At 40.1% G+C, this 13,657-nt stretch overlaps 2 protein-coding genes across 3 annotated transcripts; one reads left to right on the top strand and one right to left on the bottom strand.

The window, feature by feature from the left end:
- Nucleotides 1–2,056: 2,056 nt before the first annotated feature.
- Nucleotides 2,057–5,561, bottom strand: tmem9 (transmembrane protein 9). Of its 2 annotated transcripts, none has more exons than XM_077003846.1 (6): nt 5,442–5,561; nt 4,414–4,514; nt 4,156–4,247; nt 3,926–4,034; nt 3,443–3,574; nt 2,057–3,096 (listed from the first exon to the last, which is right to left on the bottom strand). In XM_077003846.1, exons 2-6 carry the CDS (start codon nt 4,495–4,497, stop codon nt 2,956–2,958), a joined length of 558 nt encoding a protein of 185 aa, XP_076859961.1. In that variant the 5' UTR covers nt 4,498–4,514; nt 5,442–5,561; the 3' UTR covers nt 2,057–2,955. The 2 variants fall into 2 exon arrangements, with proteins under 2 accessions (XP_076859961.1, XP_076859960.1); XM_077003845.1 differs by lacking the exon at nt 5,442–5,561 and adding an exon at nt 4,786–4,901.
- suv39h1b (SUV39H1 histone lysine methyltransferase b) lies at nt 5,473–13,657 on the top strand. The gene is made up of 6 exons (XM_077003844.1): nt 5,473–5,608; nt 6,592–6,767; nt 6,983–7,636; nt 7,949–8,095; nt 8,432–8,561; nt 13,505–13,657. Exons 1-6 carry the CDS (start codon nt 5,590–5,592, stop codon nt 13,636–13,638), a joined length of 1,260 nt encoding a protein of 419 aa, XP_076859959.1. The 5' UTR covers nt 5,473–5,589; the 3' UTR covers nt 13,639–13,657.

Genomic DNA, 13,657 nt, shown 5'->3' with positions numbered 1-13,657 from the left:
ACAGATGAAAAGGTAACGCGGAAGTAAGGAAGACAGGGACACACAATGGCATAGAGAAAAGAGCTTGTTCTAGGTGTTACACAAGGTAGACAGTTGTTGGAAATTTGTCTTGCTCCATCAATAAAATACGGCAAAAGGCCTTTGGTGTGCCGATGTAGATAAAAGTAATACTTTTTTCACTAAACATGACTCAGTAAATTTAGTCAATCAATACATATTGTAAAACAAAGCGGTACTTGCAGTTAAAACTTAATATGTGTTTTTCTCTCCAGCTAAACACACTTTTAAATCACACCAAACCTTTTCAATCCCAGAGTTCTGATTTCAGAACTAACTTCCAAAGTGGAGGTCCCAGAACACCAGTCAGCTATCTAACATAGCTTCAGAGAGTCTGGTATGCAATTTATATATATTTATATATACATATATAGGTGATAATCATTTGATGATCATTTTCATGTTGGTTGAAACACAGTCAATGACTGAAACAGAAACAAATGTGTAGGAGGCTTCAAACTGGATGAGGAGCAACCAGACTGGTACAAAGGTGAGATAGTTGGATGTCATGGGTCATTCACTATAGTGTGCAGCAACAACATACAACGTAATTATACTGTATCAGCAAGGTTTCTCCCAGGCAAATATTTCTAAGCAAACTGCAGTTTCAAGATGCGCTGTACAAGTTCTTTTGAAGAATCACTAAAAAAAACATGCAAAGTTGAAGACATTTTTTTGTTCTGAAGAAACACAATTTGAGGATTTTAGCAAGCTTATATACACTCATCTGTGGTTAGTTTTCCAAGATGTTTCGAACAACCTCCCTGCCAAGTTCTTTCAAAAACTGCAGTTGTACCTAGAAGAATATATGCTGTTTTGAAGGCAAAGGGTGATCACAACAAATATTGGTTTGATTATAATGTATTTCTCTTTACTTCATGTTCACTTTACCTATGTATTGGGTCCTCTACCAGAGGCCTTGGAGCTTGAGGATCCTGTGTAGCATCTTAGCTGTTCACATTCTCCCAATTTGGGAATAACAGCCCCTAGTGTTCCCATTCATGCAGAGGAGGTGGCTGACATCTGCTTCATTCTGTAGCTGGTATATGTAGCCACTCCTGGTTATGATTTTGCTGAAGGGGTTCTGAACTCCTCCTATACGTCTCTCCAGTATTGCTCAGTTCACACTTTGGATGGCTTCTACTTCTCTTCATATCTTTCATGTCTTGGTATAGCCCTTCTATAAGGCCCTCGCTTAGTGTCTCCAGAGTGCTGGATTTGGGACGAAACCCTCCCAATGCATTTTGAGGACTCTCCTTGTTTTGACGCCAGCTGATTGAGCATAGGTGTTCGTCCCATTCAGCTGACTTCTCAGGACTTGCCTCACTCTTTATTAGTAATTGGCTGTAGCTGATTTCCATGTTGAATAGTCATGATTCCCATTCTCCCATTAGTGGGATCCCAAGATACTCGTAGCTGGGCTCAATATGTTGTTTCCTTCTGGGAGTATGATCTCATTGATCACTGCGGTATATCCTTGTGAGATGGATTGCATACAGCTTGAGGTCACCCATGTAAAAGAGGTGGCTGAGAGTTAGTTGCTCCATTCCACAGATGGTATCCATACAATTCATGTTGCAACTTGTTGTGACAGTAGTAGTAGCAGCTTATAGATGTTGGAAGAGCTACTAGTCTACAGGTTTGGTTAGGAAGCATCCATTGTCCCCATATCCTCTGCATATACCCTCACACTTGCTCATGTAGCATTTACATTTATGACATTTGGCAGATGCCCTTATCCAGAGCGACTTACATTTTTTATCTCATTTTTATACAAGTGAGCAATTGAGGGTTAGGTGCCTTGCTCAGGGGCACCTCAGTCATGGCCTCAGGTCTGGGGATCGAACCCACGACCCTCCGGTCACAAGACCAGTTCCCTAACCGCCAGGCCATGACTGCCCTCAGTATTCCGCTATTCTCTCTTGTATATGAGCACCTCGTATCTGTTCCAGTAGCCCACTTTTCATGGCTCTGTATGTATCACATCACACACCACAGATTCATAGTGTTGCATTTTATTTCTTAGTGCAAGTAAAATATTACACAAGTAAAGCCAGTCCACTCTCGGCTTTGCCTTAACAAAACAAGACCAACAAAAATGCATTCAATAAAATTCAACAAAATTCAGTTCAGCGTTGAGGTACAACACTAGCATTACAACTTTAATGCAGAGCACATGGCAATAGAAGTGCAAATAATCTAAGGTTTGTGTGATTGAGAGTACAATTCAGGCAGAGGGGCTATGATTACTATATCTCATCTATTAACTTATGAAATGGTCAATTCTGTTTTCTGATAGAGAATACGACTCGTGCATTAATAATATTTTGGTGTGTACTTGGTGACCAATGCTGCTCCCTAATGTAATTTAAAAAAAGAACCTAATACATCTTAGTAAATTTAGAATGCAGATGACCTGAGGAGTTTTGACTTCAAGTATTAATAATGCATAAAAGACAACTGAACAGTAAGAGATGAAGCAAATATATCTGATAAATCCTACACTCACCACTGCACTAATCTTCTCTCTGCTAAATCCAAACATTGTTTACATTCTTAAAAGTGAAATATAAGAAAGTCAAAGTTGGTGTGTTCCACAAAATGCCACCATTTTGTTCAACAGTCCTCTTTTCATTGCAATATAGCTTACATTTCAAAGCACGGCAGCCATAAGAAGCAAACCCTTGGGTATTAAAACAAATGTAATAATTTCAGCACCAATTATAAATGCCTGACAGTCCTGTAATGGTGCAGTTATTAAATTAAACAAGATGCTATACACACAGCCTCATTAAGTTTGCAAGAGCAAGATATGTCGGCGCTGAACAAATAAAATCTGAAATATAATAATAAATAATAAAAGTCCCTCTGCATACCAGCCTCCCTCTGGGTGAGTGCTTAGCTAAGCAGCTTGTGGCGATCAAACACGGTTTTGCGCTGCTCCTGAACCTGCTTCTTCCAGCGCTGCTGAGCCCCCTCCACTCGCTCTAGCACTGTGTTCCCTCTGGCCGCAGTGCTGCTTGTTTGAGGCCTCACATCCTGTAGAGGGAGACAGAGAGCAAATAAAATCAGAATAAAAAAGTCTAGACCTGCAGTCACACCAGATGAGAATAAAAATGTGCCTGGTGACAAAATAAAAAATGACGCAGGAATGAAAAATGACTTCTGGTAGTGAGGACAGCCTATAACCGCAATGACCATTTATTCCTTAGCCTTGTCCAAAGCTTCCATAGGTACATATACATCATACAAAGCTAGACGTCATCATGATTTAGCAAGGAAGATAGAGCCAATCTAGGACCAGTTCCCTTTTGTCAATATGATCATAATCACACATTTGGTGGTGAACTGCACCCATGTCAATTTAGTTGACTGGTGCATGTACCTCAGAGTCATCCTCATTCTGCAGGGGCTGCATATATGGGTCCTGCCTTCGGATCAGTGGGTCCACCAAGAGTAAGAACAGCATGTACAGGAGAAGAGAACCAACCACAGAGAGGTAGATGATTATAGTCACCTGGAAAAACAGGAAAAATAAAACATTAAAGAAGGAAGAGTGAATAAAAACCTCAGAAAACAAAGTGACAATAGTTCTAAGGCCATCTGTGGACTACAATTAAGAATACAAAGAACACCCTAAGTCAGCATTTTAGTGGGTATGTTGCTTTTTACTTAAATAGCTGCATCAATTTCAAAGATTCCACTGGGGATTATACTTGTTAATATCCATTAACTCTGCCAACATAGTAATGTCCATTTAGGAAATCATCAAAGCAAGCGGAGAATGCATGCACAACTGAGTAGAGTAAGACACAAGGCATAAGCCAGGACTCTTATCACGAATGTAAGATTTCGAAGAACAAAATACCTTGATTGTATTGCTGCTACGTTCCTCATATTTGCACTCACAGAGCAGACAATAAGCCTCCACATCATGACCAGGCACTGGCATGGGCTCCACTACATGTAGACAGTTACTGCAAACACAAAATCAGCACAAGCTTTTCACACACACCTACATGTGTGTGACTCCTGGTCTCATCCTCATTGGTGTTTGAATTGTGCGAGTAATTTGAGTTTAAATTAAATGAAACTCACCAGTCCTTTTGGGATGCATTCTTGTTGTAGATATGCCCACTAATGTTTCGGTATGGAGGACAGATGCATTTGCAACGCACATCTTCAAAACTCTGGGACAGTTAGTGAACAGTAGGTTAGTAAATAATCGTGTGTCAACTATAATTTACTTCAATTTTAATATATCCAGTAAAATCAAGGACAAGGTTGAAGCGACACATACGACAGGAGATAAACATCTAGAAATGGCTAGCTAGATAACTGTAACTGCTACCCTACCTTATTTGCGTTTGCATACCGCACCACCTGATAAAAAATCAAAATGAGAGTCGGTGCCCGAAGCCCACACACAGTGGACGGCATTATTGTCCCTTTCAGTTCTGCAACGAAGAAGTATAAAAAACAACATTAGCTTGCTAACACAGCAGACAGACCAAAGCGAATCAACGGCTTTTAGGTGAGCTGGCCAGCTAGCTCAGGTGCTAGCTAGTTCACTTTCATTCTGCAGACGACATGAAGTCATTCCTCAGCTAGCTACCCTCCTGATCGCATCGTTTCGGGCTCGATGGATTGCATTGTTTTGAAATAATACAGTAATAAGATAGTAATAACATAGTAATACATCCTGAGATATTCACAAACTACACTCACCTTTTAACTTTCCTAGCCAGCTAGCTAACTTTGACACGGAACGATGGAGAGCCACTCGTTGCCAAGTTACCTTACCTCCATATAAAATGTAGTGTACGCAATTACTAATTTTTCAAATTAAAAGCTTTGTGCATCGTACACAAAAATAACAAAATATACTTCCTCCTTGGATACTCGAAGTTTCCATACAAGCGTGTTTGGCATGTATATTAAATATATTTGTTTTACGTGGGTTGTTATTTTATACTATTTTTATTTTATTGATGATACTACTACTAAACAATGGGCTAGAAATATTTACACTACCGCAAACAGACATAATAAACGCACGAGTTATTCTGTAACTAGCAATTCAACAAGATTAAGCTATAACATATAAGGGTATATTGAGCATTTTTAAACAGTGAAATTGTAGTTCTACTGCCACCTTCTATATAGATAATTAAATTGATCTACAAGGTACACGGGTAGAAGACTAACCTGAAGAAACACATTTCAAAGAATTTATTTGTTTTCAACATGTTTCAGAATATGAAAACATGTGAATAAACCGCAATTTATAATGAAAATCACATTTGCATTAGTTAAGCTTAGATACCAGGAAAACAAGATTTATAAGCTTTAAAAATAACGAAAATTAAAAACTTCAGTCTTACCTATCTTCAGCCATACTCAAAGCTTCCGTTGAAAACTATCGTTACCATATAGGCAGTTTCTATTGGCTCCGTCATGTGTCACTCTCACGCCACTTGAACCAATCACCGCTCGATCTTTCAACATCACAATTTTGGCGGCACTAAGAAGATGGCGGAAAATTTGAAAGGTACGAAACTGTTTTTTTTAAATAAACAATCTGAAGCAGTGCTTTACATATAATATTCCGACCGTCAAACTCTTGCTGTTTGAAAATGTATAACGTAATCTAGGATTCGTCTTTGACTCGAAAAAGTTACATAAGCCTTTGTTTTGACGTTGCAGCCACCGCCAACTTATTTGTAGTTATTCTGTTGTTAGGGGGTCCCAGCAGCATCAGGCCGGTAGGCCCAAGCGGGGATCTCAAACGGTCGTAGTCCGTCAAAAGTTACTGTCGCCGGATTGTTTTCACGTTATTCAAAGCAAAAGCAACAGACTGCAATATACTTGTGTGCACATCTAACGTACCCTAAGCTGCTTTGCTAGCTGGATAACGTGCCCACCATGCCAGCTTGTCGTTAGCGAGTTAAAAATGCAATTAGCCAACTAGCTGTATCGATGGCCTGCTTCATTTTAAACAAGGCTGCATTAGCTAGCAAGCTAACTAGAGAAATAAACGTCTATCCGATCTCGTAACATTGTTTTCCCCCGTCTTTCCATGTTTAAATTAACTAACGCTAGCATTCAACTAAGACTAGAAGTTGTGACATTTTAGCTATTAGCTATTGTGGTTAGTTAACCATCTAGCTTACCTAGTCGCTAAAAATAAAGTTTACAAGTTACCCCAGCTAAAAGTTAACGCTACCTAGCTAGATGTTAAAATACTGCCTCAGTAAAAGGTTAACTTAACATTGTTTAAAAAAAGTTAACTGGTACCAGTCCGCTGTTTTTGCCGATAAGTATGTGCTTGACACTAGGTAGCGATGCTAGTTAGCTACAGACTGGACATGCAGCCAGTAATCTTTGGCATTGTGTGGAAGACTGCATTAACATTAATTATGAAGATGTTCACTGTCTTCGTGTACGTTGTGCCGGTCTGCAGCTCTGCTTTAAAGGATTGGTTAACGTATCATATTAAACACATTTTATACGAACCGTCTGTTATCTTTTAAGAGTGCGAAGTAGCGTGCCTTGCTACTTTAAACCAACTGGAGACCCTTTGCCGAGAAGAGGGTGCTGTCTGCAGAGACCTGGGGATCAGCAAGTACAATTTATGTGACTTTGACGTGGAATACCTTTGCAACTACAAAAGAGAGGTCGTCAAAGTTGGGAAAACACAAGCAGAACAGGTAAGAATAACAATTTGGTTTGCAGGCTATGAGTTATGTGTTTTTTGAGTGGGGGTTGCAATCAGCTTTTTCCTAATGGTTCTCAAGTTCTTATCCAAAGCAGTCTTATGAATTCAGAGTTGCAGCGACCTTAGGCTCTGTAAAGGTGCTTTATAAATAACTTGTTGTTATAATTATTATTCAAGTTTGTCCACTATTCTCTGTTTCACACCTAGGAGTTCTATTTGGTAAAATGGAAGGGCTATCCAGAGACGATGAATACATGGGAGCCACGGAAAAATCTGAAGTGCACAGACTTGCTCGGCCATTTCTGGGAGGACATGATGCGAGAACTCTTGCGGCTAAAGAAAAGGAGCATCCCCAAGAAACTAGACAACGCTATCGTCTCTTACCTTGTCCAGCGTGCAAAGCTCAGACAGACCCTTAAAATATGGGAGACCCACCTCAACAGCCTCGGATCTCACAAGGGCCGCATCTTCGTGGAGAACCTGGTAGATTTGGAAGGCCCACCCAAGAACTTTACCTACATCAATGACTATAAGGTGGGTGAAGGGATCTCCCTTAACGAGGTGGCGGTCGGCTGCGATTGTGTGGACTGTCTCGATAGCCCCGTGGATGGCTGCTGTGCCGGCGCTTCGCAGCACAAATTTGCGTACAATAGCGCTGGGCAGGTGCGCATCCGGCCCGGGCTGCCCATATACGAGTGCAACAGGCGGTGCAACTGTGGGTTGGACTGCCGCAACAGAGTGGTGCAGAGGGGCATCCAGTACTCACTGTGCATCTTCAGGACAGACAACGACAGGGGCTGGGGGGTCCGGACCATGGAGCGCATTCGCAAGAACACTTTCGTTATGGAGTATGTAGGAGAGGTATGTGTGAAAAGGGTGGTAACTATATATTTTAGAGCATCTTTTAGGCTCATTGTGGATGTATGTGTGTTTTGTGTAGTAATGTTTCTTGGCTTTTCTTAAACGCATCCTAACATCTATGTGTGGTATTAATTTCAGTTATTATGCTTCGTAACATGTTTTGATAGCTTGTTCCTTCCTGGCTATTTCAAAGCGTGTCCTAAACGCTTTGTGACCGTTAAGACCATTTGACTGCAAGATCTTGCAGGTGGTGATGGAAAGTGAGCTTGTTTCTCCCAGTAAAGATCTTAACAGGCTAATTCTGTGTTTCAGATCATCACAACGGAGGAGGCAGAGAGGAGAGGTCATGTCTATGACAGGGAAGGAGCCACTTATCTCTTTGACCTCGATTATGTTGACGACGAGTATACGGTGGATGCAGCTCACTACGGCAACATATCCCACTTTGTCAATCACAGTGTAAGTGTATTCCTGATTATACTGTTTTAATGTCAGTTACTTAATCTGAGTAAGTTTTATCCACAGAAGTAGCTATTTTGTGTTCTTTATAATCTAACTATGGTTTTCTTTGTAGGAGTACTGCTTTTATAGTATCTGAACAATATGCCCTGTTATTATATGGTAGTTTCTTTATTATAGAAAAGGAAACTTTTTATCGTATGAGTTATGGAATAATGAAAGATGATTTTATTGCTATTAAAAGAACAAACATGTTTGTCTTTTATGGGTCTTTATATGCATCCACAATAGTAGAGGGGAATTTGGTTTCTTGATGTCTCTGCTTCTCTCCTGCAGTGTGACCCAAACCTGCAGGTGTATAACGTGTTCATAGATAACCTGGACGAGAGATTGCCGCGCATTGCTTTCTTCGCCACACGCGCAATCAAGTCAGGGGAGGAGCTGACCTTTGACTACAAAATGCATGGTATGTGTTGGCCTCAGTTCACTTTGTGTTTGTGGCTTAGGGATTAGACTGGTGGTTTAGAAAATGAGCAAACTATGGTTCATCTGGGAAGAGCTGGTTGCCAATCTCCTAATTACAGAAGCCTTAAGAGGACGTACATTGCAACTTTTCATTTTCCCAAAATCCTGAGATAATGACCTTAGTTCTTTTCCTGAAATCAACAGTTAACCACGGCATCAGGGTCAGTGAGGCGGCGATAAATCTGAAGCCTAGCCAACACTCGGACACTGTGGCCAAGAACAATGCTGTTTCAGCTTGTGTCAGTCCTTTGTTGAACAGATATGTGATGCTGTGATCAGTAAGCTCTGTCAACAATGAGGGAGTAGAGACCTGTGTTGTGATTTTGGGGAAACAATTGTTGTTTTCTCGTTATAACGACTTAATTATCTCAGGATTTCAGGAAAACGGTAAAATAAAAATCTTAGTAAAAAAAATTTAAAAATAAGTTGTAATGTATATCCTCTTGGGGATTCTGTACCTAATCAAGGATGCTGCACAAATTCATTGTTGAAATGAGATGTGCTTAAGTGGGCTCGTCGCCCTCAATGAGCAATGACCGTGTCTTATGTTTCATTTCATATATATATATATATATATATATATATATATTAGAGGTGTGCCAAAAAATCGATTCATATATCAAAAATCGATTCTCATTTACTACGATTCAGAATCGATTTTAAATGTCCCAAAATCGATTCTAAGTCGTGGTGAAGTCTCGCGTTACGTAATTACAAAATTACGCGAGACTTTATGCAGCATGTTCTGGGACACACTCATGTGCGGAAAAGGTTCAAAACACATGGAGGAAAGAGATATTCAACCTGTCCGGTCTTCATTTAAGGCAAAAATATGGGTTCATTTTGGTTTTTACTGAATGCCGGGGAATGCGGTGAGCACGGAAGCGTTAATATAGAGAAGGGTGAGAAATCCGTCAAATCATAATGATAAACCACACGCGCGCGCATGCTATCTGTTTTGAGGCCGAAATATGATTATGATCTTTACGAGGTTCCCAAGTTACGATTTTTCGTGGTTACTACACAACTCCCATTTACTGTATAAAGCCTCGTTTGGACCTAAGTGGTTCTGCGTCGTAAACGGAACTTGGTGTTTGGTGTGTGCGGCGTCAGGATTAGTTAAACTCAGCTATGGATAAAGGTATTGGCCAAAAGGCTAGCTTTAGGATAGGATAACTGCGTATAGTACGTTATTTACGTACAGTAGGTACGTATGTTCCGATTTACACCGAAAATCGATTTACGACGGATCAACGTCGTAACCCGTAGACCACCTGTATTTCAGACATCGGAAGAGCTTCAGAGGTAGATACAAGATAAATTCAGTATTTTATCTTTACTCTGATTAAGTTAAATTTTTATCAGAAATATAAGTGTTTTCTTTTGAGCCGGTATAGGTGGTCAGACGATCTGGTTCATCCTGGCCGCCTTAAAGCCTGGTTTATATTTGACGCGCCGCGAGCGGCGCGAGGGTCCGCGCGGCAAAAATGACGTAATCGCTGTGGCTCCGCCCGTGCGCGAGGGCGCTTCAGCGCGATGGACAAAGTCATGTTTGCCGGGTTCATACACCTTTACAAGGTGGAATTAAAGCACTTGTACGTCACTTTCAAGGTCCATTTCAATATTTCCCAGCACGTTAAACTTAATTAAGTTAAATATTTATACATATACTCGAAATGAATCGAAATAATTAGCTTTTTTATCACATTATTTAATTGTTGTTTATTTTTAAACCGCCCAATCTTAACGTCTTCACGTTCTCATGTTTCGTCCTGGAATTACGAGAGGTTCGTATTTGTTAACGTATCGTTTCGGACAACACTGCAAAGCCATATTTACGTTTGATGCCTGGTGTATATATTCACCGTATTTCGCCACGCCCACTTTCAAGTGTGTGTTTCTTCCGCCTTTGTGTTAGAACTTCCGGTCAGCTATTTTTGCATTAGTGTACACTACTACATTTTAATGATTTTTTTTCATAAAATAGGCATTCTTGTCTATTTACTTGTTTACTTCATTACTTAAATTTACAAAATGAATGCAAGGAAAAGATGTGGCCACTGATAAAATAGTTACTTATCTGATAGCCTCACAAGCACCCAACGCGTTTGCTTCATCGGAGCTTTATAACCGAGCCATTTCTCGGGATAAGGATGATCTGGTGTTGGGTTTCCCCTCCACAAAATGATAAGAGCAGACGTATGGACGTTTGGGTGGATGTTTTAAATTTAGCGCCTTCAGCCTTAGACGCAGGTCCTCTTCTTTGGAAGGCGGTGGATATAAGTTATAAGGTGCCCCGCAACACTCAGATCTTTTCGAGCTGTGTTCGTAACACAGTTGGTCAAGCACTGCTACATCTTCGTGCTGCGCGGTTTGTTTACACGCCCAGCGAGCCGCTAATACTTTTAAAACCGGCGTAGTGGAAAACTGGAGACTAGCGGTATGAAGTATCTGTGATATTGTGATTGTGATTGGAGTCTCGTTGGTGAGACGCGGTTCTTCTGTCACACGTTTGGAATAAACCACATACGAGGTTCAGCAAAGGCACCGCACACGACTGAGGGAGGTTTAAAAACTACTTACACTGTTATTTTCTTCCTAAAAGTGAGCGCAGGTCAGTGGCGTTGTAACGAGTGTTGATAACGGAGTTTATCCACTTTTTACCTAGAAAACAACAGTTTGTGTACATAACAGAGCTCGTAGTGTGCTCCAAACGTGACAAAGTCCTGAAGCATATCACGACTTATGTTTATATCGAAATTTGTGCTTGTTTTTTTACTTAATACTTAATTTGTGTCCATTTTACACCCCCCCCACTCGCCATCCCCCCTCTTGTGGCTCTTGGTCTCTGACGGGTTGGCCACCTCTGCTCTAACTGAACATATTATGCTAGTCATGTTGTGTTTTTGTCGTTTTGCTTGTAATCGGTATCAGCGTATCCGTAGCACCGGAAGTTCCAACACAAAGTCAACCAAGATGGCCCTGCCCAGCGTTGTCATGGAAAATAGCGTGAATACGGTCTCTGGTCAGGTAAAAATGTTCTTTCACCGGTTTTGCAGGGGTTTTTTATTCTCCACTGCCACCTATCGCCACCTATCGTTTCGGAGAACACTGCAGCGACGTTCGCGAAAGTATAAACGCCTACACCGCTCACGCAGGGTCGCGCGAGGTGGGCGGAGCCGCGCGCTACGGTCGCTCGCGAAAGTATAAACCAGGCTTAAGCCTGGGTCCGCGCGGCGAAAATGACGTAATCGCTGGGGCTCCGCCCGTGCGCGAGGGCCTCGCGCAGCGACAGCACCTCTTGAATTTTGTAACTTCGCGCGCGCGCCGCGCTTCAGCGCGACCCACAAAGTCATGTTTGCAGGGTTCATACACCTAAACAAGGTGGAATTAAAGCACTTGTACGGCACTTTCAAGGTCCATTTAAATATTTTCCAGCACGAGAAACATAATTAAGTTAAATATTAATTTATATACTCTAAATAATTCGCTTTTTATCACATTATTTAATGGTTGTTTATTTTCAAAACGCCCAATCTTAACGTCTTCACGTTCTCTCATGTTTCGTCCTGGAATTACAAGAGGCTCGTATTTGCTCGTAAAAGTATAAACCAGGCTTTACGGCGTAAGGTGTAATACATGAACAAAAGCACAAAATGTATGTCCTAATAAACCAACACAAAATATTTATTAAATGTATTAAATTTTATATATAAAAACTAACTTGTAATTCATTTAAACTTTATTTGCATAATTTCTTTGAGTTGTCTGGTATCCTATAATTTACTAACAGTAATGAATAAATAATTAATCATGCCTGTTTAGGTTACAGCCTCTTTAGGTTACAGCATTTTCTTTTTTATTTATAGTTTTTTATTTCACTATAATGATTACCTGACTTATTTATTATTAATTAATTTAAAGATTAATTATTAAATATTCTAATAATTAATCCCCCCCGCTCAGAAAAAGTTCAGGCTCAGGAATTTTTCCCACTATCACCCCTGTATATATATATTTTTTATCTAGATTAATCTCACTGATCTAATCTATATTAAAATGGCTCAAATGCATGCTACCCAAGTAATGACTAAAAGTCAGTTTTTGAGATAGGGTTTCTTAATACAGAGGGTGCATTAGACCAGGGGCTCATCTCCTGTTTCCAAAATGCATCAATGACTGCTTGAGGAAGCTGTTCTACTTTGATACTTGAAGAATAAAAAAACATGCTCAATAAAATGTAGGCTACTCGTGTTCAACGGTTTATTCAGTTAAACATGAATTTGTAAGCCTACATACTGTACATTAAATAACATGTTTATTCAGCTAAACATGATATTTGAAATGTAAGCCAACATTTAGTACATTTAACCTCACGGACGTAATTTTCAAAAGTCAATTTTGGTCCTCGGTAGTTTTAATGGTTAAAAAGAAATATTTAAATAGCGCCGAATAACACTTTACGTTCCTAAAAATGAATTTTCCATGAAGCAAACCTGGCGACTTCGTGGCTGCATCCATGTAAAAACACGTACGATTTGTAATTCACAGGTTTAAAAACTCGTTCTCGCCCCTACTGTGCAATTTGGTTAGGAATACAGCCGAGCTAAACTATCAAGTTGAAAGTCATAGATTAACGGCGATAATTTTTATATCGCCCGATAAGAGTATCAAATCAACGACCGCCGTTAATGGCCCACCACTAATATATATATATATATATATATATATATATATATATATATATATATATATATATATATATATATTACTAATCATTGTAAGATGCATTTGCTCTGAGTCATGTGTTGGAGGAATAGTTTTTTTCAGGAATGGCATAACATTTGGAAAATAAACATGATTTCTTTCCCCCTTTCCCCTCAGTTGATCCAGTAGATGCAGAAAGCACAAAGATGGACTCCAATTTCAGTTTGATGAGACTCCCGGGTTCTCCTAAAAAACGCATGCGTATGGAATGCAAATGTGGGGTGGCGACCTGTCGGAAATATCTGTTTTAGGGAACACTGGAGCTGGGAG

This window comes from Brachyhypopomus gauderio, chromosome 4 (assembly GCF_052324685.1).
Source record: "Brachyhypopomus gauderio isolate BG-103 chromosome 4, BGAUD_0.2, whole genome shotgun sequence".
NCBI classification, from domain to species: domain Eukaryota; kingdom Metazoa; phylum Chordata; class Actinopteri; order Gymnotiformes; family Hypopomidae; genus Brachyhypopomus; species Brachyhypopomus gauderio.
Note: the sequence above shows the minus strand (reverse complement) of the source record. Positions and strands in the feature narration are given on the sequence as shown.

What these genes read in the sequence shown, in the direction of transcription:
- tmem9 (XM_077003846.1), bottom strand. Translation starts at nt 4,497, where the DNA reads ATGCCGTCCACTGTGTGTGGGCTTCGGGCACCGACTCTCATTTTGATT. An exon ending in GTAGCAGCAATACAATCAAG is followed by an intron (nt 3,575 to 3,925) that starts GTATTTTGTTCT and finishes CTGTTTTTCCAG; the next exon opens with GTGACTATAATCATCTACCT. An exon ending in AGAATGAGGATGACTCTGAG is followed by an intron (nt 3,097 to 3,442) that starts GTACATGCACCA and finishes CTCCCTCTACAG; the next exon opens with GATGTGAGGCCTCAAACAAG.
- suv39h1b (XM_077003844.1), top strand. An exon ending in CCCACTTTGTCAATCACAGT is followed by an intron (nt 8,096 to 8,431) that starts GTAAGTGTATTC and finishes TCTCTCCTGCAG; the next exon opens with TGTGACCCAAACCTGCAGGT. An exon ending in CTTTGACTACAAAATGCATG is followed by an intron (nt 8,562 to 13,504) that starts GTATGTGTTGGC and finishes CTTTCCCCTCAG; the next exon opens with TTGATCCAGTAGATGCAGAA.